Here is a 26,626-nt window from a genome sequence, read left to right on the forward strand (position 1 = left end):
TGCTCTGCAAACAAAAATAAAGAAGATACTACTTTTTGCAGAATTCTGTAACTCAACTGCAGTTTTGGGAGTCTTTTGCAACCAGGACAAGTAAGCGCAGAATGACCATTTTGACGTGGACATCCCTGGGAGGCACAGCAAGCAAGCTTAGATGGAGGTCTTGAGTGGGGAAGTGGCATGAGGGTGTTTTGGGTCTTGGTGGGCTTATGCTACAACAGCAACACGACTCGAGGGTGTCCTGTGAGAGGGGAGATGGGGAGGAAAATTGAGGTGCCACAAGGGGAAAATGCTCAATAGGCAAGTTGTTTGTTTATTTAAAATTATAGTGGAAAATGCTTAATAGGCAAGTTATTTGTTTATTTAAAATTATAATGGATGAGCAGAAAAATTTTTTGAAAGCAACCAGGCAGGCTGATTCCTCCCTGTTTTCTGATGTGAGAAAGCTCTTGTGTGGTGGGTAAAGAACAGAGATGTCTCTCTGCAGAGGACCTTAGCAGAAGCAGTGTTGAGGGAAAGCATCTGTAACAGAAAGAGAGAAAATCTTTCTCTGCTTATAGTGTTAATTATTAGAAACTGTGAGCAACCCATGGTTATTGAAACCAGCTTGTCTCATTAGCCACACTTCAAAATTATATTTACAGAGGTTAGACAAGTAAATATTTTTCTTTGTGGCTGCAGTGGTGTCATGAGAGACCCTGTCTTATACAACCTGTTTTTACTGTATAAATTGTGACCTGACTTTGGCCTTGTTTCCCAAAGTTTCATAATTAAATGAGGAGGGAATGGATCTTGTTTTGCCCAAGTTGGTAGTAATGTGAAAATTGTGGCCTCTAGATTTAGAACAGAGCTCAAACATTTATGGTTGAAGTTATATTTTTCCAGTGGCAATTGGAAATGCTCACAAATACTGCTACATAGTTTTTGTTCTGTTTGGTTTTGTTTTGCTTCTACTCTTTTATTTTCTTGGTATAATTAGAAACTGAGATTTGTTCCCAGTCTAGTGTCTGTATAGGCACATTTTTCTTTAGCAAGCAAGATGTTTCTGAAAGTACCACCAGTACATGACTCTCCTGTAGCCAGCACCTGCCCCAGGACAACGAGACATTTTTTGCTGTATCTTCTCAGATAGTTGTAAGGGACTTTTTTTTTCACATGGATGTAGCATGACTCTTACTTAGCAAGGAGAAAAGTATTAAGTTAGTGTCACCCTGTGAATTTCCTTTAGATTCAAACTGAAATGGGTTGGCGTTTGCTTCAGCAATACCCTTGAAGTAATTACTGAAGTTGGATCCTGCCATTATGTACTGAAATGTGTGTAGGGTCTCCTCCAGCACACGCCTCCTGTAACAGAGACCATGTTACAGAACATTCACCTTAGGCAAAATGGTTGTGAAAGAGGTTTGCTGAGAGCTGATCATGGATCTTGAGAAGATACTGTAAGAATTTGAGCCCCCTTGCCCTGTTAGCACACTCACTAGTGAGCACCTGTCTGATCCCACATATGTGCCCAACTTCTTGTGTTTTGCAGCACAAGGGCTCTGCTGATGTGTTGCACAAGCTCCCTCCTGCTTTGAATGATGATGTTGAGTGTCCAGCCTTGTTGAGCCCTAGCAAACACCTTATTGTGACTTTAGCATTGGCATTTAATGCATGTCCTGGCTGGTTTTCCTTCTTACTAATTTATGAAGCCTCCTGTGGTTTCAGTGCTAGAAACTTTTGGAGACTTTCTAGGTCTTCAAGAAGAAGTAATCTTCTTTAGAATACTCTGCTATGGATTAATAATCCTTTACTATTTTAGGCAGTTTAGCATGAGACCAATCATGATTGAAACAGTTTCTAGAATTAAGTACTGTGATTAATACTTGTTTTCCTCATAATTTTCATGCAACAGAATATATTTATTTGAACTCCTGGTTTTGATAGGGTGGGGTTTTTTGGCTGGTCCATTTTTAGTTTACTGGCTCATTATTTTATATTGTTGTTGGAAAAAACAAGTTATAAGCAGCTTCATTTTGGAAGCCTTGCTAGCGGAGAGAGGTGCTGCTGGTGATTCTAGAAATTATTGTGCAGCCAAAACAGCAAGAATAGTGGAACTGTTCTACTTATCACCCTGTTCTGTGCTCAGTCAAGTGGCACTGGTGGACTGTTGCAAGAGTCAGCTTGAAAAGAAATGTATTTTTTGTTGGTGTGACTGTGATCCTCAACTGCAAAACCTCAAGTCATGCAAGTGTAGGAACTTGGAGTATCAGCAGAGCTATGTGGGGTTGAAATAGCTCATGGTTTTAAATGGATTCAGATGCTTCGTGTTCTGAAATTTAATGAAATTGTACTTCATTAAAGAACCTTAGAGTCATTAAGGTTCTTTAAGTCACTAACCCAGAACCATTATAAATTTATTCCTTGTGCTTCTCACATGTTCAATTTAGTTTTATGTCCCTTGGTGGTTTAAATTTGCATACTTGCTTCATAAAATGTCTTCCCCTTTGTTATTTCCCGCTCCTTTGTTTTACATGGAGCTCTACTGGTTATGTTATTTTACTCAAGAAGGAATCTATTTTCATAGACAGTGGAGAAATGGTGATTTAATTAGAACAGCTTCTCCAAAGAAGGGCCATCTTGCAAGCAACAGTATTTTCCATTTTGTGCCTTTCATGGTCCAAGAAAAATGGCTTTCTGGACAACTTTGGATTAAGAGCTGAGACAGTTCTACAGACCAACACAATTCAATACTCTACTACTACTTTTATTTTAACGTGGAGTGCAGCCATTTAAAAACTCCACAACATCATTGTATTTATGTCACAGCCATATTCACTGTAATTATTCTAGCTTTAAAAATGGATTACCACCCTGTCCCACAGTAAGTAAATTTAGACTGAACAAACAAAAAAATTATTTTTAATGTTTCCTGAGTCCAGAAGTAATACTTTGCTATTTCATTATGAATCTCTTGCCTAAGGCAGATCTCAATTCTGTTGTACTGTGTGGGGATTCAGGGCATTCAAAGGCTGACTCATGTACAGTCTGAGTCCTTTCCAGCTGTGGCAGTCCTCTCCTAATTCCCATTCAAAGGGCACAAATAGGTATTAAAGCTTGGCCAATTGATTTCAAACACTTGACAGAATGGATTCATTGCTGAGAAGATACACTTGTAAATGCCTCACAAGTTGTGAATTGCATTTCAATAAACGCTTTTTCCTTTCTCTTCTTTCCCTATCAGGAGCAGTTCTGAACGGAGGAAGGAGAAATCAAGAGATGCAGCAAGATGCAGAAGAAGCAAAGAGACCGAGGTGTTCTATGAGCTGGCACATGAGCTGCCCCTGCCCCACAACATCAGTTCCCACCTGGACAAGGCATCCATAATGCGCCTGGCAATCAGTTTCCTACGGACTCATAAGCTTTTGTCTTCAGGTAAGATCTGTCTAAAAGAACTTAGGTGTCCGGGCTGGCTGATGGCAGCTTGATAAGATTATGCATGCTCTTCTCTGACTACAGGGTTACCAAAATTACAGTTAGTGCAGGGTTTTTGCCTCTCTAAATAAAACCTCTGAGAACTCTTGAATGTGGTTTATTAATCTCAGTTATGAGATTTTGAGCTTTTAGGAGTTTAATCAGAATTCAAACATATGCCTTAAGCTCCATGCTGAAACAAATAATTTTCAGTTTGGTGTGACAAACATGTTTGTGCCTGCACATTCAAACAGCAGCTGGGACGCTCTGAAGGTCCAGTACTGTGTTTGAAAGGAGTAATTGTGCTATCCACTGGCAAAGAGTAGTAGGTAGGTTGCTTAAAACAAGCTATACTAAGGTAGCTGAAACAACTGCTAAATACTTGATGTGAGTGGATTCTGCGCAATCAGTTTTGCTCATGTTGGACTAGTAGGAAACATGAACAAGCATAATTTTTATAGCCTGTTAGAACTGATAAAATTAGGAATACTCTTATTTTGCCCCCTATACTTGAATAAACATTTTGATAGAAACATGTGGCTTGAGTAGCCTGTAAGATCAATGAAAACATCTGATGTTTTCCAGAACTTTCACATGGTGACCTATGAGTTTCAGAATACGTTAAGAAAACAATGCCTGCATTGTTTGTGAATGGTAACCCCAGAATTTTGTCTTTTCCTTCATTAATGGCAAGACTCCCATTAAGGTCACGATTGCACTTCCTCTACTCAGAAAAGTTGAGTCATACAACAGCAATTACTTTAATAAATGTTATTAGGAAGCATCCCATTTTGTGGTCAAATTTGCTGTTGGTTTGTTGTTGGTTAGTCTGAAAGATAGGGCAAATTCAATTCTGCTTCTTTGTGCTCTGTAATTTCTTGTAGCACTTTTGGCTTTTGCTGAAGCCTACTGTTTAACATTTAGGTATTTTTATCTTAGCTTATAGAATGTGGTTTTATCATGTACTCCTGTGAAAAGAAAAGTTTATGTGCTGAACAGTTTTTGGAAATCATCTCTGATTTTGTCATGTAACTAATACTTGAAGAAGTTGCGTAAATAGGTAAATGTTCTTAAACAAAGCCAATTTGTTATAATTTTCTCATAAAAACACAGCCTCAGCTTTTCAAATATTTATATGGCAGGAACTGAAGACTGACACACCATAGGAAAAATAAACTTCTGAGAGGCTGTAACCGATAATATAAGTAATGTGCGTGCCTGACTGTAAAAATTGACATGAAATAGTCGGATGCAGTCATCATCAGAAGGAAACATTTGGTCAACTGCTAAGATAAAAGTTAACTTTTCAAATGAATTTACATTTCTCTGTAAGAAAAAAAATTTACTGACTACATTTATTTTGATGCTTCTGTAGCATTAAGGCTTAGACTCATTACTTGATAGTGATGACAATTCAGTATATGTGTGTAATATTCATACATACACACAAAGATATTATATTTCTGAGACATATTTCTGTGACAGTGTTTGAAAAATTATGTGATTCATGTAGAAAATTTACATTTTCTTGAAGCTTCACCAGTACCCAGCAGCAGAAAAGAATCTGGAAATAAAATGTTACAGTAGTGACAGGCTGTGTTTTAATATTTCATACTTTGTCTATATTTGCTTATTTCTTTATTTGCTTAGCCTTAAATCTGTTGGAGTTCCTCAGTCCAAATATTAACTTGGAGTAAATCATCTCATTAAAATTTGTGTTGTTAGTCAAATGCAGATTTGTCCATGGCTGCATCTTTAAGCACCAGAGCTGTAGATAAGGGTTTCAAAATGCTTCTATTCTGAGGAGCTGAACTTAAGGGACTTTAAAAGGATGGATTTTCTGGAAATTTTGGGTATTCTTTTCTGATAATGAAAATACATTATAATTAAAGAACTCAAGTCAGAAAACCTTGTCTGTTGCTCATCTCCTAGTCTGAGTATAGCCAACATATAAATTAAATTTCCTATCTTTATAGACCTCTGAATAATGTCAGAACATTGGCTTTCACTAGAAGGCCATCCAGTTTAATTCAGAGTGGTAGGATTTTGATCTGGAGGCTCACAGATCAAGATGTTGCTGCCTATCCTGTTTTGGTGAGTGTGAAGGAAGATGGAAAATGGGCTTGGGTGATGTTTGTGCTCATTCTGTTCTTGCTTTTGCTTTGGACCCTTTCTAAGCCCCAAGCAAAGCTGCAGCAAAGGTTTCAGGTGCATGTTTAGCAGCCTAGAATTTGACCATAAACATACTGTTGCATTTGAGAAGTCTGATTTGACTGACAGGGAGCATGAGAAACCCTGTGTCATCTCTTGATGGATGAACTGGGAAATGGGGAGGTGGAAGTGCATAGAAGCAAATGCCCACCCCAGCCTGCAAACCCCTCTTTTCTTTGTGTTGTCTTTATTGAAATGGTTTGGATTATTTGGGCTGGACACCTCCTGTAAACTGGAGTTAAGTGACCATATTTGTTCTGTCAGTCATTTGGACATTGAAATAACATTTGCTGCGGCTTGAATAAAAGCTTCAAAATGGGATAGAGATAGAACTATTGCTTGATTACCATTTTTCTTGTTTCTAATTTTGTCCATCAAAACCTACTATACTAGCACACCATATTTCATTTTGTGTTACTGTTTGTGGGCACGTTTCTCAAACACATCTCTCTGTTTTAAGGCAATTTTGCCTGAAGCAAAGAGAACAAGGCCTTTCCCAGGACTGTACCCTCATCCTACTGCAAGCTGATGCGCCAGGTGGGATTTTGGAGATGGCCGTAGGCAGCTTGCCAGTCTCACTCCACTGGCATTGAGTGTCTCATGCCCTTTCCTATTATTCCCCGAGTCGGAATAGGGCTTTTCACTTGTGTAACTCAGGCTGGTTTATTAGCTGTGTCTGCATAATGATCATTTATCTGTTGGGAAGCCAAGACCTAGGGAAATCTATGCCCACATTCTTTCAGCAGGTGAATGGCAGAGTCCCTGAATCTGAGCCCCCATTGAGAGCTCTCCCGCTACGTGCCTCGAAAAATCCCGACTTCTGGATTGCAGAGTGCACGTCTCCTGCAGGCCTTGTAGGGCCCTTGTATCCTATCATAATAGGAAATAGCTGGTTGTAGATCTCAGAGTTCAAAAGGGTAAAAAATACCAGGTTTGGCTTTATAAAAGTTGCTGCTTTACTTAGTAACACGTTTCCCTTTGATTTTCACAGTAGGCAATTCTGTGTGGGAATGTTGGAGAGGAAGCCTTTAACATTTAGAAATGCAGGCTGTTCGTCTGACGGCCTGATTGAGATTAGTATCACAGGAAGCAAACTGAAACAATGGCTTTATAATACTGTTTCCATGTTGTGCTCAGAACAGTACAGGGTATAATTGGAATGCTTAGTAGAAATATTTAATTATTATCATCTTAAATATTTTTCAAGATGTCTCCTAATTCTGCTGGCATAATACATTTTTACCATCGTCGCATTCAAATGTTTGGGATAAATTTAGAACTGATCTTTGTTCGTTTCAACTAAAGGTTTTGATCCCATAAAGTTGCTGCTGAAAATAGGCATTCTGATGGTTATCAGTAGTGGAGCTTTTGGATTTGGGATCTTATGTCCTTTGCTGTGGTCAGAAAAGCTGTTAGCAGTATTTTTCCCATATTATTTTCTAGTATAGCTAGTAAGTAAGGCTAATGCTTTTGGGGGAGCTAATAGATGGCAAAAAAGAAAAAATGGCTTTTGCTAAAGAATGGCTGCCTTGGTTAACAGCTAACATGGTGATCAGTTGCTAAGATTGCCTCAGATATTCTCTTTTTGTCTGAATATGAAGAGGAGAGTCCATTTTAGGAAGACTGTATGCACACTGCCAATAATTTTAAGTGTTTATTTGAACCATGCTGATGCAAAAGGTGTTACAGGAACCAAAACTCTTTAGTACAGTGAGTTTCTCTGTGCCAGGACGACAGACTTTTTAATCAGGCTAATCAGGCAAACACAATTTTATTGGCTTGCCTTAATCCCATCCCAATTATGTGATCACCCGGGTGTCTTTTCTGTGCAGAAATCCAGCAAAGGAAACTGGCTGGGAGTTGTTCTTGTCCAGGCAGACAGCAGCAGCAATGGGGAGGGAGCAGGGATACAGACAGGAAGTTGTTTGGGAGAAGGGAGGCCACAAGGAAGCCAGTGTGAAGGTTTCAAGGGAGGGAGACAACAGAGCCGGAAAGCCAGCAGGGAGCAGAAGGGGAAAAAATAGCTTTTCTCTAGGCTTTTAAGGGAGAGGACAGACTGGAGGGAGAACTGATGTGGGCATTGTTTTTGAATGTCTGGACAAGCTGCATCTAATGTCAGACCATTGTGGCATAAAACAGTGCTTTAAAAATAGCATGTCTACTCGATTGCTTTTATTACATTGGGAAAATAGTTTTATGCCAGCCATGCTGCTAGGAATGAGAGTGGATCGGGTGCTGAGTGCTTCAGCTGCTTGAAGTGATGTCCCCTTTCAGGGAAGGTGCATCCAAAGGTCCTATGGGACTCAAAGCCTGGTCTGATGGAGTGCTGTATTCCCAATATTCAACACTGATGGCTGCAGGACTCCAAGCAAGTTCCTGGGAGCAGCATCTGAATGATCTGGCTAGATACAAACTCTGCAATCAAAATAACACTAACATAAGTGTTTTCTTTATCCAAGATTGCTTGTGCGCTTGGAGATAAGATCCCTTCAGGAAGCTTCAAGTTTAAGAGTAGCTTTTTCTTGATGTATCTAAATTGAAAGCTTTTATTGAACACATTGAAAATATCCCCTTGAACAGGATGTACTGCTCTGTCAAGACAGAAAAAAAGGGGGGGAAAATCTCTTTCCTTTGATGGAAAACAAGAAACCAGGAAGAGACAAGTCACTCAAAGCTGCTGTCTCTGATGCAGGATGAAGCTGCTGTTAGATCTTCCCTACCTTTTGCCTGCTGGTGTCAGGCAGGTTTTGCAGCCCTCCTGTGGAGTGGCAGCTGCAGCCTGGTATCAGTTATGCACCATATGTAAGCAACCTACTGGTACTTATAGGAACCAGGATGAGACAAAGCCAGGAAAATTCTGTGCAGGTGATGAACTGACCTCCAGTAGAAACACATTTTATCATTGTCTACCTCTGAACCAACCAGAAAGACCCCTTTGAGTCAGATCAAAGGTGTTGAGAGGAATTATAGGCTGTTTGCTAGGAGGTTGTTTATACCTGCACAGTTATTTCTTTTAGGGAGAAGCCTGATTTTTGAGCCTTCAGACTCGTTCCAAGAGGTTGGACTGAAGGAAATGAGCAAGCATCTACGGAAAAAGTGTTCTTAAACTTGGGAACAGTGCACATCCTGGCAGTGAGAATTAATCAAAGCTTGTTTACAAAAGTTATTTTTAGCATAAAAGGTTATCATAAACACTGCAATAAGCATTTGCCATTACAGTTCAAAGTTTCTTGTCAATGAATAAATTCTATTTGGCAGTTAGAAAATTTGTCAAAATAAATACTTACCAAAATTTAATATAGACTGAAACATGGACTGAAAAATACTGTATCAAAATTCAAGAAGTACTGCTTTGGGGTAAAGTCAGCAGTGGATGACCCATCAAATGTTGGGACATGGGACACCACTGCTCTGTTCCTGGTTCCCCTGTAGCTCTGACAGTCATCCCAGGAAGGCCACAGCAGCAGTTTTACAAGGCTTTTTGACATGTTTCAACATCTCCCAGTCTCTCCTAGACAGGGATTCTCCTCCTGTATAGGCTTTCCAGAGTTACATGAACACAACCTTGGCTGGGCTCCATCAAGTAGCTATAATATGAACAGCAATATTACAGCACTTCATTCTGCTGAATGTGCTGTTAATTTAAACTGGAACATTTGCAGCCCAGTCTCCCTGCTATGTCGCAGTGTCTGAACTGAGATACTCCCCATAGTTGAGGGGAGGTAGAAAATGTTGTAGGGAAAAAACCAGAAACACATCCTTATTTCAAAATTTACCTTGCAGCTATTTTGAAATGCAATGCTAACAAAAAAAAAAAAAAAAACAATCAAACAAAAAAACCCCCCACCCCCTAAAAATCATTATAAACTGAGTCTCACTGTTACCCTTCCCAAAGACCTGCAAAAACCTGGCAAGTCTACATCACGTGCTGCTCTCTGGATAAAGTGACCTCAGACCTACTGGAAACACAAGGCTGAAGTTCTGCTCTCACCTCCTCATGCTAACTTCCCACTTCCCTTTGGTCCCAGCTTTCTTAAATATTTTCCATCTGAAGCTGAGTTTTCTTACACTAATGCTCCAGTTCAGCACCAAGGTAAATTAATGAAGACAATTTGAAGCAAAGTGAAAGACAGTAGGGATTTCAGGGAGGAGCTTGCAGTAGCCATGCCATTTTTTGTTTAGCATCTGCCAAATAGATTCTTTCTGAAGCAAACCAGCTTTTTACTAGTGGCAATGACTGAACTGCTTCTGATGTATCACTCTCCTAAAGTGTGTGTATCCTCTGTGTACTAGTAGCTGGTGTTTTTCTCAGGAGAAAGGGAACGTGCTCTAATGCTGACACTGCAGCCATAGGAGGGACTCCTATTTATTATTTATATTACTATAATTATACCAAGTTACCTGATACAGGGCATACCAGGGCACCACAGTGCAGCCCAGCATATTTCTTTGCTGCAGACTTGGGATCCTCAGGTAGCTGTAGCTGATCTGCTGTAGCGGGTGGGCACAGATGACCCCTTCTGGGGCTGTGTTTGCAAAGGACCTGGAAACATTCGAAGAAATGAGCACCTTTGGTGTGTTCCCCAGTGCTGGAGCTGCTGTGCAGGCTGCTGTGGGGACAGGCAAGGGATAGATGGGCCACAGCAGCAGAGTGGCTCTGGAGGTACTTGGCCCCCACCTTTCTGTGCCTGATAGCGCCTGCAGGTTCCTCACCTTTGAAACGTGAGCACGCCCTATTAAGTACTACCAGAAACCCCTATCTGCCAGCTCCCCTTTCCTGCTGCAGCCAGACTGCTGAGGAGAAAGGAGGGGGTGCAGTGGGGTTTATTGAGTTACCAGGGAGGCTGGAGCGAGTCTGCAAAACACCTTGGTCGTGCTTTTGGGTTAGATTAGACAGGGTGCGCAGCAGCACAAACAATCTTCTCTCCCTCCTCTCTGTCCACATCACAGATGCCTCCAGCTGGACAAAGATAATTTTAATAAAAACAGTGTACTCTGATCCCACAAACCCCTGTGACTACACGCTTTAAAGCTGACTATATCTTTAAGTGCTGTGCTCAGCTTGGACCTTAAGGGTTTGAACCTGCAGCCCTGATGTGAGTGATCCATGTCCTCTGTGTGTGTTTGTATAAGTAATATAATTTATATACAGGGAAAAGCAAACTTAATCATCTGATAATACAAGTAAAGTGTTTGTCTTTCACTGTTGGAGGCATTTAAGAATACAAATGCTTTGAATAGCCTTCCTGCCTTTGAATGGTCATGTTTTGTTAATGCAAACTTAATGAGCTGGGAAAAAAAAATGGAAAGGAGGGTCTGGGGTTAGAGCTGAAAAGTCATTTTTTTCTCTGAACCCACACTTGGCTGATTGTCTTGGGCTATAGCCATGATCCCTGCTGAATAAACCATTTGTTTGCTTCCGGAAAAGTAAAAAAAGACCCTTGACATTCTTTACGCAGCAGAAACAAGCTTGGGAGCAGATGGTCACTTACCTCTTTTTTTTTTTTCTTTTTCCTTTCCTAAATGTCATTTTGGTCAAAGTGCGTACTATTCAAATATATTATTGTATATTTTCTGTATTTTAAATGCTAGTCCTGATGCAATTTCCTGAAGTCATTTGCTTTGTACTGAGAAGGAACTGGTCCCTGCATGTGTAGCCTGAATTGCAGTGCAAGGATGTGAAATGAAAATCCCCAGCCTGTGCTGGCCATCCCCAGAGAGTGTCCTCTCTTCCCTGCTGCCAGTCTCGTTGAGAGGCAAAGGGTGATGAACCAAGAGCTCTCCATAGCTCTGAGGCTGGGCAGAAAGGGCACCCTTTCTTCCCTTGTGTGCACAATGTGTGATGGGCTGCTGCCAGGTGGGGAAACCCAGGGCACCAGGAGTATTTCTGTCTGTTCTGGGGTGCCCTGACACCCAGGAGAGCACTGGCTTTGACCCTCATTCATGGAGAAAGTTTCCTAGACTTCAGCAAAGACTAGAATCCACAAAAATGTGAAATAGATTATAGAGAGTAGTGTAGATGTATCACTTAGGTGGGAAATTTAGGTTTTGGGATTTTTAGTATGTTGTGGATGGAAGGAAGATGGAGGGCACAGGGTGCCATCCTGGGCTTCTTCCTCGTGTTTTTTCCTTCTTCATGGGTTTGAGTTGCATTTTGTAATTGGGCAGAAAAGTCCACATTGCAGGCTCTTTGGGATCAGTTATTGAGTTAAAAGGGAACAGAATCTAGATGTCAGTTCTTAATTGGATAGTTTAGTCTTAAAAGACCTTGTAACAAGAGATTGTTGGCCATTTTGTGCCTTCTAATGAAAAGCTGCCGAAATCACAGTAGTGAGACTGTTTTACTGATAAGAAATAATAAACACCTGAGTCGGAACATGAACTACTGTCTCAAGTGCATTCAGCCCCAGAGAAACTGACAACTGGTACCTCACAGCCAGGGAGGGATATTGAGGAATAGGAGGATGCAGCAGCAGCAGTCAGCATTGTTTTTGTCACCACTTACCTGTTCCAAACAGTGCTTGCTGGGTCTCCATTGCGACTGCTCATCCCTCTTGGTTCGCTTGCAGTCCATCCTCAGGCACTAGCAGCTGCAGTTCCAGGAGCTGTACAGATCAAACTTATCCTTTAATTATCACTCATTAGTGGTTCAAAGTAAAAACTGCATTAGTTTGGCTCAGCCTCTTCCCTATTCAAAAAAGCAACAAACCCAAACCATGTAATGTTTTGTAATGTTTTACAAAGCAATGCCCTATTCCTGCTTCTAGACTTCTTGCAAAATGAGTATTTCAACAAGAAACGTGAAGGAATATGATCAATGTGCTATTTCATGGAGGAAAAGAACAAAAATTAATGACTTTTCTCACGTGCTAACAGTATGTGTACTACAGAACAAGCTGTAACCTGAAATTGCAACATTGAACCATCAAAGGAGAGCAATTCTCCAAGGAATTTGTTTGTGTCCCACTGTTCTTGCAAGTAAGGCTGATGCAATTATGGTTGGAGCCTCTGGACGGCAAAATTGGTGGTGGGCCCAGCCTGGAGCACTCTTGTGCCACGAAGAAGGAGCACAGAGAGCAGAATTGCTCGAGCTCTTCTCTCATCATCCTCGCTGCCATGGGCTCTAGGGCACCTTTGATCTAGAGGGAACTTATCCATGGCCCTATATCTTGGAGTTGCTTATTCCTTATTATAAGACAATAAGGTGGGGTTTTTTTCTTCTTTTACTTGCTTTATTCCTTCAAAATCAGAGCCTTACCATGACATTGGCCATGACTGATCACAAATCTGCAGGCTAACTGACAAAACTGTAAAGATAAGCTTACCACAGTGTGTCTGAGGTACACAGACCAGATACAATATCTGTAAGTGGTTTTGTAAATCATAATTCCGGAAGTTTCATATGAAACATATCAGGAAATTAATGGGCCAGTTCCTACATAGAAATTTTTCGATACTAGCTGTCTGCATGTCATTCCCTGACAGCTTCTTATTCATGGAGCTCAGACATGGTTAAAAGAATAGAAGGGAAGATTTGTGACTGGCATCAGGAGGAGCAGTTTTGCCATGTGCTGCTCCCACAGCACTGGATGGGCCGTGCGGAGCGCACACGTCAAGGGCATCACGGTGCCATCGATTGTCACTACACTGCAGCCAGAAGGTACCAGGAATAACGTGAATAACCAAAAGAAAAATAGCTGTAACAAATATTCCAGCACAGCTTCAGGTTTCAGCTGCGCCATGGCATGTCTTTCCCAGAATTTAGTAAGGTGCACTGGGTTCATGAATCTGCACAGGCAAGCATCTAGGACGTAAGCAGAGTCTCAGGCTCTCCTTGCAGGACAGGGGAAGTGTGGGTGAGTGATGAAACTTGTCAGTTTGGTGGAGTGAGGCATAGGAAGTCCTGAGGTCTGCAGATGAAAAAGCAGGTATCAGTGAGATGGATCTGTGGTTTTCCAAGGAATACTGAGATTTATGGCATGACAAAGAGATTCACCCAGAATGACTTCAAGGGAGCGGTTTTCTACTTTTTCTATCCAAAGCAGTGTTAACAGATGTATCTGTACTGAGCGAAGAGGTCTATTTAGGCATGTCTTGTAGGAGCTGTATTTCAACGTTTTAGAAAGCCTGACCTGATGGAAGAGTCCTGTTAGGTGTTTGTTAGGGATGCACGGATTTATGTACCCTCTATAAAGCTTGCCCTCTACCTTGTGCCTGTTAGGAGGTACAAATGTTGCAAGTGGCCAAGAGAACATACACAAAGAAGATTCACTTCAGTCATCTGCATCTGCAGGTGTTAGTGACTGAAAACACATCTTGCAGAAACGTGCTAAAGGTGAAGAGAGGGTCTTGTATTTGCCAAAACATTTAGAAAAGTATCTCCTGCCTTTCTAGTGATAAGGGCATCCTTTTAATATGCTGTTCTGAAGGCCCTACCAGAAGAGATTTGTTGGAAAATTTTAAAAGCAGAAAAATATTTTGTTGCCTTGTAACCTGATGTACTTGCATTTAAAAAGGCTGGCTGGGGTGCTGAAGTCTTTAAATGCTTTTTTTTCTTTTTTCTTTTTTCTCAGTATGTGCTGACAATGAGAATGAAGTAGAGGCAGACCAGCAGATGGACAACTTGTACCTGAAAGCTTTGGAGGGATTTATTGCTGTGGTGACACAGGATGGAGATATGATCTTTTTGTCTGAGAATGTCAACAAATATATGGGACTTACCCAGGTAACTTGTTCCCTTATGTTTTCCTCTCTTTGTAATACAGTTCATAGAAAGAACTCTTATGTCTAAATGCAGAAAACCCAGCTCCGTGCTGCTGCAAGAAAGATTGGAAATAAAATGTCTTATCTCTCAGGCAGGTACCCTGCACAGCAGACTACACGGGTCACAGGTTCCCTCTCCCTTCCTACCTAGTTGTAGTGTCTTTGGTGACTGCAGAGTTGCCTTCCTACATCTTACTAGGCAGATGAGAAGGCATTTATTCTACTTGTGCCTTAGACTATGGGACAAAGGGGATAGAGCTGCTCTTTTGGGTCCCCCCTTTTCTGCTTTGTGGATTGGGAGTTTTGAAAATAACAAGAGGTATTGACTGTTAAATGCACTGTGCAAATTCATAGATAAGAGAATCATTCTGGGGAGAAAATGAGGAGTTATGCAGAGGATAAACAAAGGGAGGGTCATGGGATTTGTGTCTGTGAGCATCCTGTTGATGCACTTAGTTCTAGTGACCAATTTCATTTCAACTGTATTTAAAAACAGATAAACACTTTCAGGTGCTTTGATTTGCTATTTAGTTCTTACTTTCACACAGGTGGAACTCACTGGACACAGCATTTTTGACTTCACTCATCCATGTGACCATGAGGAAATTCGAGAGAATCTGAGTCTGAAAAATGGTAATAATGAAAATACAAAAGTCCTTGTTTGTTTTTGAAATAAGCAAATGAAGTAAATGGCTAGCAAAAGAGATCTCTTCATCATGGTACAAGGAATTTTCATTCCTACAGTAATCATTAACTGCTATTCAGTGCTTTACAGATTCATTTTGTTTTGCCAAATACTGCTTAAATATGATAGTACCAAGAAACTGTTTGTTTAGTATTTTCCTTTCATCAAGTTTAGACAGGTATCATGTTTTCAGTTGTAACTCTGTGGAAAAATTCATGTGCAGCAAGCTAAAACATAGGTTTAAAATGCACAAAGTCCTATTTCAGTTCCACTTAAAGCTTTAGGTCTGAGCTCTACAAATTGCTCTACAATGGTCCAGGCATGTTTGATGGTCTCTGCAGGTAAATGATCTGAGAATAAGTCTGTTATTTCAGTTGAATCCTTCATGCTTATAAGTAGAAGAAATCAAGAAGGAAAATGAGAAAATTAATTTGCCTTTTCCGTATACAGGGCCAGGCTTTGGAAAGAAAAGCAAAGAGATGTCAACTGAACGTGACTTCTTCATGAGGATGAAATGCACTGTTACCAACAGAGGCAGAACTGTTAACCTCAAGTCTGCCACATGGAAGGTACAATATTTGAGCCAAATTAAGTGGGCTTGATTTTATTAGACATTTTGATGTGGAGAGATAGTACATCCTAAGTTTGTTTCTTGTTATTTCAGGTTTTGCACTGCACTGGACAAGTTAAAGTGTATAACACTTGCCCTCCTCACTCTCTGTGTGGGTACAAGGAGCCTCTTCTCACGTGCCTTATAATAATGTGTGAGCCTATTCAGCACCCTTCAAACATCGATATCCCCCTGGACAGCAAGACCTTCCTGAGTCGCCACAGCATGGACATGAAATTCACCTACTGTGATGACAGGTATGCTCCACTGGCTTTTCCTTGCCAGAGGTGTTTTTATCTTCTTGAACAAAACAAGCAGTTCTTCCAAATGTCTTGTGTGGAGCTGGTAAGCAAGGACCAGAAGAAAATTCAGCCTGTTACCAAAACGGCTATTTAGCGGCTCACTTAATCCGCCTCAAAAATTTCAGTTTGGGCGAAACTGTACTCCTGCTGTATTTCCTCATCCTGACAAGTGAGGAATTCAGTTTTACTGGCAGAAGATGAGGCAACTTGGAGCCACAAATGTCAGCTTCTTGGGCTTTAACAAACCGAAGGGTATGCACCTGTTCCCGTGTTTTAGAGCGCATGTCCCAGGGCACGCCGTATGGACCTTAGTCAAGGACTGTTCTACGGTTGGTTTGGCCCAGGATGCTGTTCTCAGTTAGCTGGCAAGTGCTTTATGCTCTACATTAACCAAGAATTGCCAAGGCATCCAGAGTACCTGCTGCCCTGAAATGGAGTTGCAGCCTCTTGCTCAATGAAAAGCAAACAGCCTTTATTGGTTATCTCCCTGCACCTTTTAGTGACAAAGAGAAGGGGAGGGGAGGACCTTGGATCAGGCAAGGGGCTTGTCCTCTGCTCCCCACACTTCACTCTTGAGGGGAAAATAATGGACATCCTTCTAGTTTCCACCTGCCTCACTTGTCCTGGGAACTCCATGGCATTTCATGCCATCACCTTGTCTGCATGCTGTGATAACCATCTTCCATGCATGCGAGTGAGCCAGAGATCCCTTCCTATGAAAGTGTCTTCCTGTCCCCCATTTGCCCAGAAGTCCTGTCTTTACTGCTGTGGATTTGGGTTTTGTATGGGGTTTTTTTAAGTTTATGAGTTAATCTCTGAATTTAGGATTAACTTTTCTGCCTAACGAAATTTCTCTTCTGAAATTCAGAGATGCTAGGAACCTCTGAGGCCTGGAGGGTTATCAGTGAGATTATAGACATGCTTGCAACTCACACAGAAACTCACAGGACCAACATCTTTGTTGATTTCTTCAACCTTCGAAGGTTTTTTTAACTTTGCTAAGTAAGATTATTTTTTAACAATGTGATGAAGCAGCCATATAAACTTGCAGTGTTAGCAGCTGGGGATGAAAGCAAGATTACAAGAGTGAAACTTGTGACTGACCTTCTGAACTCTCAGAGAACTGCGCAGCAAGTAACTAGAAATGGTCTCTGATGTAATCACAATGAGACTTTTTCCTTTGTTAATATTTTCAGCATCAAAATATTGAGATATCAATAGGATTTTCCCGCTGGAGGGAGTGACTCAATATGATAGTGACTCATTAAAAGCAATGTGCTCAGAATTACTGGGGCCATTCAGTGGCAGGCTGCAGAAGCGTAGCAGAGGATTTTACTTTATTGCAGCATTCACATGTCTCTGCAAGACTTAATGCATAAGCCATTATAAATGAGAATTAGAGGGACTGATGCTATCCCATTAAAGATACACGTGCTTATTTTAAAAATAATGATATATTAAGCCTTGTCTTAAATAGTGTGCATTTCATTTACAGGGAAGATGTTTCACATGGCAGTGAAATACAACAGCTTCCTCTGGAGGACTGAACTTTTAGGGATTGTAAAGATTTTTTTCTCCAAAACCAGACTATAAAGTAGCACATCTTTTACTATATAGTTTTGATTGGATGTTTCATTTTGGTAAAGCTGCAAAAAGATAGGCAGGGCAGAGAAGGAGGAGACATCCCAAACCTTTCGGGTTTTTTGCAGCAGATCCCCCTGCCCCTGCTTCTCTCCCAGAGGGATGCTGATGTCTCTCTAGCAGGCGACACATCTCTAGACACATAAAGATGCAAAACACTCAGCTGTTCTTATCAAATTCAGTGCTGCTACACAGATTGCATTGAAGGAGCAGCTTATGCCAAGAATGTAAATCCAGGCTGGGGAGGGGAGGAGGGAAGGCAACACGTGCCAGTCAGGTGCCTGAACTCTTTTCTGTGTACTCTGTCCTTTCTGCAGCGACGCAGCGGGACTGACACAGCTCATTGCTCCATGAGGGACAGTGTGCTTCCAGTTGTGGGCTGCTATCATGGAGGGGAGTGTGCCTCCCCTACCAGGCTTCTGCAGCGCTCCTGGTGTCCTCCTTGCAGCTCATCTGGTGTGGACAGGTCTGCTTCCTGAGAGAGCATTAAGTTTTTATTTTCAAGGCATTCAGTCAAAGAAACTCTCAGATTTCTGAGTATAATCTCCTTAGGAAAGCTCATTGTCTGTCTGTCACAAAGCAACATACAAAATATAGGCTGGCTACCTTACAGCATTTTGTGACAAAAACTAGTTGGCTTTTCCTTAGGAGGGTATAGATTAGATGTAATATGAAGCAGGCAAGACTGGCCATCATTTAAAACATGTGAGACAGTAGCCCATAAAATTTGCCTTCCAAAAATAAATTATGTATGTGGGCCTATGACTTCCCAGTAGTTAGGTGGGATATGTTTGTATTCTTAAAACAGTTTTTGCAAGGTGATGAGCCTGTAGAGAGGTTCATGGATATGAATAATAAATAAGGGTTGTTCTCTTAAATGCTTGCTTCAGCCATTCCTGGAGAGTGATTTAAAGCTGTTCCCTTGCTCCACTTATCTTGGCTAAGTGGTTTACAGGAAGGATTATTTTAGCTGTAATACAGAAATGCTGATCAGTGGTACAATTTAATAATCCAAGTGAGGGTTTAGTTCAGCTGCACAATGCTTTTGTGTCAGGAGGGATTGCCAGTGAGGGTGTTTTAGTCAGAAGAAAAGGCATGCCTTTGTACAAAGCCAATTTTGTTACCTTGGTGGCATTGGCACTTACTTTGAAGGCACGGCTTGCTGTGGGGCATCGTGTGTCCCTGATTACTAGAAACCAAGTTATTATATAACCTTTTCTTCTTTTTCTGGACTGGGACATTTTAATGGCAGAGTTGAAGAAGAGAAAAGGAGCAGTGGAGGATATGTGGTGATTCAGTGCAGGAAGATGCCATGCCATAGCATTGCCATCCCATATCAGTATTCATGTGGGATCCAGGCTGTGCCCACCTGAGAGGAAACTGAGATTTATTGTGTTTCCAGTTATGTCCCAGTAACTAAGAAATACACAGGCACAGGACTTGGAAGAGGATTTAAGTTAATTTGCCATTTGACCTCTACTAGGGGAATATTTTTAAGTTAAATGGGAATGCAGGGAAGCATTTGAATGGATCTCCTGTTCCTTCATTCCTGCTCAGGGGAAAATGCAGTATGGAGATGACTGAAGTGGTGATAAGTGAACCCAAAGATCCACATTTGACAAAACTGACTTCTGGTATATGTCATGTTTAAATGTAAAATGCGATCTACTTCTTTTGTTAATAACACAACCTTGATTCAGGTAGACAAAATGAGTGGCCCTGACAGTCCTGGTGAAGATTTTCATGTTCACATGTAGGTTTTTTACCCTCACAGAGCAGATACACCTGACCAGGTCATCCATCCTGCTCAGTAGTGGCCAGGGGTCCCAGGATTTTGCATTTTGGGGTTTTTTTCCCCATTGGCTAGGGTTAGACTAGAAGCAGCCATGAATATTTTTGAGAGGAAATGTGGTTAGTTGGCAAGACTGCCCCACTGCCTGCTCTAGGAGGCTGACAGAGTGCTTTACCCCAGGCACAGTGTCTGTGTTGGGCTTTATTATTTTTTCCCTCTTTTTTTTTAAACTCATTCTGCTTTAAGTATAACTTTGTTTTGTTTGTTCCTCTCAAGACCAATTTAACTTCAATAACTTGGTAACAAGTTTGAATACAGAAAGACTTTGTTAAGAGATCCACACCCTCACACACACAGTCTGCACAGGGCCCAATGAATATACACCCAGCTATTTTTTATAAGCAGTAAACATTAGAGCAGTCTTTCACAGAGCTTGACTTCTCAGGCCTGATGGTTCTTACCATACTATTTTAACTCAAGAAATGGTGTACAATAAAAAGCTCTGTGCTCCTTCCTATAAAGGGACAGAAAAGCACAGTTTTAGGAAAAACAAAAATACTTGAACTAGCTCATCTTGTAGGAAATGCAGCCTTGAAGCAGTGGGTTTTGATTGCTTTGCCTTGTTTCAAAGAGATAAAATTGGGCAAAGTTGTACAAACCTAGAAATACGAGTCAGATCATTTGTTTCTTAATTGTGTACCCTAAGCACAAGATTTGCCCTTATTCCATGTCCCAAGAATTCAATATTAAGATACTTATATATATTGTATATTTAAGGGGAACTGAAATAGTGCTCAAAACACACTTGAGTAGTGGCAGCTGGGACAGATCTCCTACTGCAGATGGCTATTGCCCACCTCTTCACTGTGTTTTCAGAGATTTTGACCTCTGTACATCAAGATGACAAGTTTAGCTCAGAAAACTGAAGTGCCAGTCTGGCAAAAAATTAAGATTCCCCCAAAGGTATTTGTGTTCTCAGAAACAAGTTGGTAACAGGAAAATAAACAACCTCACAGCCCACCTGTCATCTTCAACAAAAAATCATTATTATCTTACTAATGAGCATTCTACGGATGCAATGGAAACACAAAGCCTACCATGACAGGAATGCCATCCAAAACACCATACAGTTTGTTTTCTAATTTTGTCATTCCACAGCTTGCACAAGGAGCAATTTTCTGTCTGGTGTCTAAACAAAAGTGGAAGTCTTGTGCCTGAACTCAGTTGTGTAAATGATCCTTTGGTATTATGGGATGTAGACATTTTCCTGATTTTCTTAGCTGTGTACTGCTCCTTCCCCGTAGCTCCGTGGGAAGCCTTTTCCTTTGCACTTAGTCCTCTGTGTGTTCACTTGGCATTTTGTGTTGCTAAGAGGTTCCTGTGGAGAGTACACAAAGTTTAGAGGGTGCACCTCCCTGGCAAACCTCTAAGTAAGCACAGGTGAAGTTACAAGGATCTGTGCCAAAGCACTCGCTGCCTCCTGGCCCAGGGGCTGCTCAGGCTCTTGGCTTTGCCCATCTTCTTCCACACACATCTTGGGAGAGCCACAGGATGGGTGTGATGGATAAAAGGACAGTGCCCACTTCAACCCTGGTGCATAATGCGGCATGAAATACACTAACCTGATTTCCAGCCCTGCACAGCCTGCAGCCTACAAGATTTTTTTTAAGCTTTTCAGGGTCAGCAGTACTGTGGGAGGAATAAAGGAGGGTGTGAACTGCCAATTTATGCACCCAAAACTAACAGAGATAACAACTATTGGAGAGAGAGTGTTTTTTATAAAACAGTGGTATTTAAAACACTATTTTTTTTTATTTTATAAAATAGTGGTATTATGAAACACTGCCAGCCAACTTTAGGGGGGTTTGGTAAGTGGGAAAATGGAACATTCTACAATTTTTTTAAAATCATGTCAATTGGAGGAGTCTTCAGAGAGAAGTGGAATGAATCTGAATAGTGTTAACAGATGAACAGAGCAGTTCAATGAGAGCATAGGGGCTGTTTAGCCACTTAATATTATTTTTTAAAGTAACTTTTAAAACAATTACTCTTCATTAGTATTTCACTGTTACCAGGCATGGGTTTAGAACTTATGTGGGATTGTGGGTAACTTTTTGATATCTTATTTTTATCTTTTTATGTAATATGAAGTTGCTTGTAGTAGAAAGATACTGCCACCACTTGCTAACTTCCATCCAAGATTACATTAGATCTAATTAGATTTGACATTGGCCCAGCAGGATTGCACCATAAGTCATTCTGTGCCATGGAATGACAAGAAGAGTCATTTTATAGTGAGGGTGCTCATTATGGACAGCAAGGAGCAGTTTGAGAAGGGGAATTACAGGACTGGAATACATGAATTTTGCATAGAGTTTACCATTCCCATATGAGTAGAGTCCCTCAGCCTGCTGTAATGTGTATTCTTTGTTAGCTATCTCAATTCCACTGCTGACTTCCATGAAGGCTGTAATGTGGGTTTGGATTTGCACTGGTGCTGCTGGGTACATGGTGCTTCTGTTTTTTCCCCATTATCTTCATTTTGTTTTCCTTCTCCCTGCTCAACCCCCACTTGGCTCTCAGCTCCCAGTGACTGCATTAAGAGTAAATACTCAACTTCTTGAATTTCAAAATCCTTCCCCTTGAAGTGAGCTCCAAACTAACTGGAATAGCTTTGTGGTATTGAGCCATTATATAGTCAAAGGCCAGAGTTTCTGATATTAAAGACCATGTACTTACATTGGTCCTGGCAAAAGCCTCTGGCCACTTACACCAGTGTGTCCCAGCTGGCTGTGTAAAGACAAGCAGCAACTGTATTTTGTAAACCTTAATTTTATTAGGACTCCTTCAGTATTTGCTGTTTTCTCATGATGATTCAGCTTTGATGACCAATTCAATGTGAGAAGTACTTTTCAATAGGAAAGAAAAAACAATTGTGGTTTCAGAAAAAAGGTTAGATTTGAGTGGGATGCAATTTAAAAGCTCAGAAGCTTGTCAGTGAAGAGAGTAAAAAAAGTCTTTGAAATCTGGATTCAAACATTTCCCCTTTGTTGGTCTAATTTTAAATGTAAATAAAACTGGAAACACAAACAGAAGAGTAAGTTTTTGAGGGGAACGTAATGCAAGCTACAGCTTTTGCTCATCTGAAGTATTGTAAACCCAGGTTCATTCCATGGAAATCAGGACAGAGGATAGTTTTCAGAGTGACAAAACCAAGGTGTCCTGGGGCTGTGAGCTGTCGAGTTCTGTGGAGGTGGAGGCAGGGAAAAGCTGACTCAATACCTTGGCGTTCAAGCCATACACAAAATAGTCCCATCTTATGTGCCTTCCTTGCTGCAGGGCAATCCAGGAGATGAATGCCATGCTCTTGCTCTGTTTGTTTTACAGTATTTACATGTCTGTCTTGTAAAGACATGCTTGTGTCTAGAGGACTGGGCCAAATCTGTCCTTCCAGGGAGTACACAAACCTGAGGATGTCTCTTAAAAGTAGCAACAGCACAAATCAAATGTGGTGGTGGCACATAAAGCCATTCTGAGAAAGTGGCATAAAACCTGGGCTCTGCCAGTGACAGCTATGAGGTGCTCCAAGATGTGACCATTCCTTGCAAACTCCCAGATTTTAAAGGTTTATGAAAGTGTCACAATTAGTTTCTGTGCTGCTGTTCTCTGTATTACAGGTTATTATAAGAACTTCAGAGGTAGGAAGATGCAGCCAAGACTGTCAATGTCTTGTAAACCAGAAGATGATCTTTGCTTTTGAATTAATTTTTATGTACTTTATTTTTAACTTACCGTGTTTCCTGTAAAGCTGTGTGTGATGGTATTTCCAGTTGAAATAAAGCATTTTTCTTCCACCTCCTCATTAGAGAAAATCGTCTGCACAATTTGATGACCTATTTTCATTGATTCAGGAACTTGTAAAAAATCCAGCCTTACCTCAAAAAGATTCTGAAAAAAAGCTCTGGTTTTTGAGATCATAGCTTTCTTTGTGTAAAATCCTACTTAGTTTGTGGTTACTTAGTCACCCAAGTAACCTAATCCATATGTCAGAGTTTTCAAATGATTGAGAAAAGACTAAATAGATGAACTTTTTTTTTTTCCTTTTAACTGCCCATAATTTCTCACCTAGCCTTTTTATTTGTTAAAAGCAATGCCCAAACCTTTTTGTGTATTTTTTTAAAGTGTACACATACTTTTAAACCTGGTGGCACCAACCACTACCCCCCTCACATGATTTTGATTTTCAGTGGTGGTTGTTGGGAGTTTCTGCATGTAGTGGGCAGCTTGAAAACTTTGTCAGTAACTAAAGTTGATACCTTCTATTAGAGATAGCATGCAATAGGCATAGGAGAATTTGCAGTGCACACACTGACATCCTTAGGAATTTTTGTTCCAGTAGTAGGACAAGGCAGTTTATTCTGAACATGGAGATATTTCAGAATGTGATCAGAAGTCCTCTATAGCTCCTCATGTGATTGGAAGCTTAGAATTTCTCATTTTGCTTTTTTAATTCTGTTAGTTTGAAGACTTGAGCTGATACTGCCCTGCACATGTGAGCACAAGACTACAGTGATCTGAATTTTAAATATTTGCTTTTTTTTCTTGAACAAGAATAACAGAGTTGATTGGATATCATCCAGAGGAGCTGTTGGGTCGTTCGGCGTATGAGTTCTACCATGCCTTGGACTCGGAAAGTATGACCAAGAGCCATCAGAACTGTAAGTCACTTTCTTATTTTTCTTTGTTGTTTGCATGTCAAGCATAAATTATGGATCCCTCAATACATAGTTGAAAATACAAGTGCATATTGTGTGCAGATACTCTCCAAGAGCAGTGTTTACACCAGGTAACTGCGCTTGTCTAGCTGAAATCTGCTGCTGGTCCTTCCAGAGGGTCTGGGTTCTGCCATAATTAAACTAAATTTGGATGTTAGAGGGAAGAATCACTCTCTCTCTAAGGTACAGTGCAAGGTTCAGCTGAAAATTTGAAAAGCTGAGTTAGGCAATTCTAACCTGGTGAGAAGGCCAAGAAAATTGGGATTGTTCAAAAAGAAAAGAGAAGGTATTGGTTGGGTTGACCCAAATGTGGCCTTCCAGTACCTGGAGGGAGCCTACAGGAAAAATGGAGAGGGACTGTTTACAAGAGCATGTCGTGACAGGAAAGGTGGAATGGCTCCAAACCAACAGAGAGTGGGTTTACATGAGATATTAGCAATAAAGTCTTTAGTATCAAGGTGATGAGGCACCGGAACAGGTTGCCCAGAGAGGCTGTGGCTGCCCCATCCCTGGAAGAGCTCGAGGCCAGGTTGGATGGGGCTCAGAGCAACCTGGTCTAGTGAAGGTGTCCCTGCCCATGGCAGGGGCTGGAACTAGACGATTTCTAAGGTTCCTTAAAGATCCTAAGCCATTCTATGATTATCTTTCTCATGTGCTCTTGGACACAGCAGACAGAGCAAAAGGGAAATAGGAAGAGCTTATTGCAGTGGTTTTCTGAATGTCTCTCTTTTGCTACCAAACAACAACTATCTTCTCCATCCAGAGTAGATGTGCAAGAAGATTTCTTAAAGGGATATTTATTATACAAATAATTCCTACTGCCAGAAACAGATGCTTCTTGTTATGCCTATGGGAACTGCCAGTTTTAGCTATTCTTCAAGTAAAGTATCTGAATTATTCTGGGAGCAGAGATCAGATCCAAGATCCCTCCCTTCAGCAGGCCACACAATTTCCATCTCTTTCACATCAACTGTCTTAAGATAATTGGATTTAAATCTTCAGTCTCTGTCCTTAAGAGTTAGTGCTTTGGCTGGAGACAAGGTATTGCATTAATGTACAAATGACATTTCCCACCCTTGGCTGTTATGGCCCCCAAACCAGTTTATTGGAGAGTTCTAAGCAGCACATCACTAAAACCTCTGCAGAAACAAAGCAAAGCAGCTAGACTAGAAGATCAAAAAACAAACCCCACACACCTTGGAGTTGCTGTGATGAAGGCCCCTGTCCTCAGGAAACAGCCCATGACGTAGGTCACGTCTATAGGGAATTGGCCACCAAAGAGACTTACAGAAAGTATTTCTGTACTTCCCAGAAGAAAATTGCAGCAAAGAATAGTTGTCTGACCTTAAGGGGTTAACTCCAATGGCAAAGATTCAGGACAGCTTTAAGCTGAAATGTTTCTTGAAAAACTGTTTGGCAGTGATGAAAGTTGTGTGCTGTAAACCAGTGTTGATATGAATCGTCCTGTTTCCAAAGCTGCTTAAAAGAAAAAAATAGATCAGCCCATACTCAGTGAGAGTTATCTGGGCATGTAATTTTTTTAATTGTTTCTTAGGTAATATGTTAGTGTTTTTACAAATAAAAATATTAATAAATTATAGATAGGATGTTAATATCCATATCCTGTGCTGGGCTATTGAAATTCATCCTGTGAAATGGGGGTGTGCTACACTGGTGCTTTTGAATCATTGAGCTGGATTTCTAAGAATGGGACACTGCTGGGAGGGAATAAAATGGGAGCTGGCAATCCATTTGGTAATGGGAAAGGGAGGGTGAGCAAACCCATCCAGTTAATGAAATGGGAGCACTGAGTTACTTGTCCCTGTAAAGATTTCTGGAGAGTTTCTAGTACCCACTGTGACCAGGCATTAACAGGTGTTGCTTCTCACTCCAGCAATTCAGTTACCTTCCCATAGTGCAGAGTGTGTGTCCAGATGCCATTTGTGCCTGCTGAAAATGGCCATGTCCTACAAACCTGCTGCAGGGTACAAGGTCTGATCAAGAAGCAGAATGAGGGCAAGAGGAATTCTTGGAGAGGTGGTGTTAGACCAGCAAAAGTCCTCAAGGCACTGCACAGGTTATAAGTGTTTAGGATCAAATTGTTCTATAGGATTTATGATAGCACAGGATCAGCATGGATTATCTTTTTACTGTTGGACCAAAGTCTATTGCTGTGATAAATGTGATTTCCCACAACAGAACCATGAGTTTAAATCACCAGCAAATCTGACCCCTTTAGTTTTTCTAAGATAAATAGTTCCCACATCTTCGGGGACCATCAAGTCAGAGAACAACCACAAAGACAAAGTGACAGCAAGCTGTGACTTGACAAAACACACATAAACCCTTCAAATAGGAAATGCCTGGGTTCCATTATGTGTGCCATTGAGATGCTGT

General features: G+C 41.0%; 1 protein-coding gene across 1 annotated transcript in view; it reads left to right on the plus strand.

The window, feature by feature from the left end:
- Nucleotides 1-26,626, plus strand: part of EPAS1 (endothelial PAS domain protein 1) — a 77,214-nt gene that overhangs the window by 38,377 nt on the left and 12,211 nt on the right. Inside the window, exons 2-7 of the mRNA XM_058020915.1 lie at nucleotides 3,221-3,411; nucleotides 14,235-14,386; nucleotides 14,973-15,057; nucleotides 15,560-15,678; nucleotides 15,774-15,976; nucleotides 24,066-24,172. Coding sequence (XP_057876898.1) covers nucleotides 3,221-3,411; nucleotides 14,235-14,386; nucleotides 14,973-15,057; nucleotides 15,560-15,678; nucleotides 15,774-15,976; nucleotides 24,066-24,172 — 857 coding nt within the window. The remainder of the gene's footprint in view (nucleotides 1-3,220; nucleotides 3,412-14,234; nucleotides 14,387-14,972; nucleotides 15,058-15,559; nucleotides 15,679-15,773; nucleotides 15,977-24,065; nucleotides 24,173-26,626) is intronic.

This window comes from Melospiza georgiana, chromosome 3 (genome assembly GCF_028018845.1).
Source record: "Melospiza georgiana isolate bMelGeo1 chromosome 3, bMelGeo1.pri, whole genome shotgun sequence".
NCBI classification, from domain to species: Eukaryota; Metazoa; Chordata; class Aves; order Passeriformes; family Passerellidae; genus Melospiza; species Melospiza georgiana.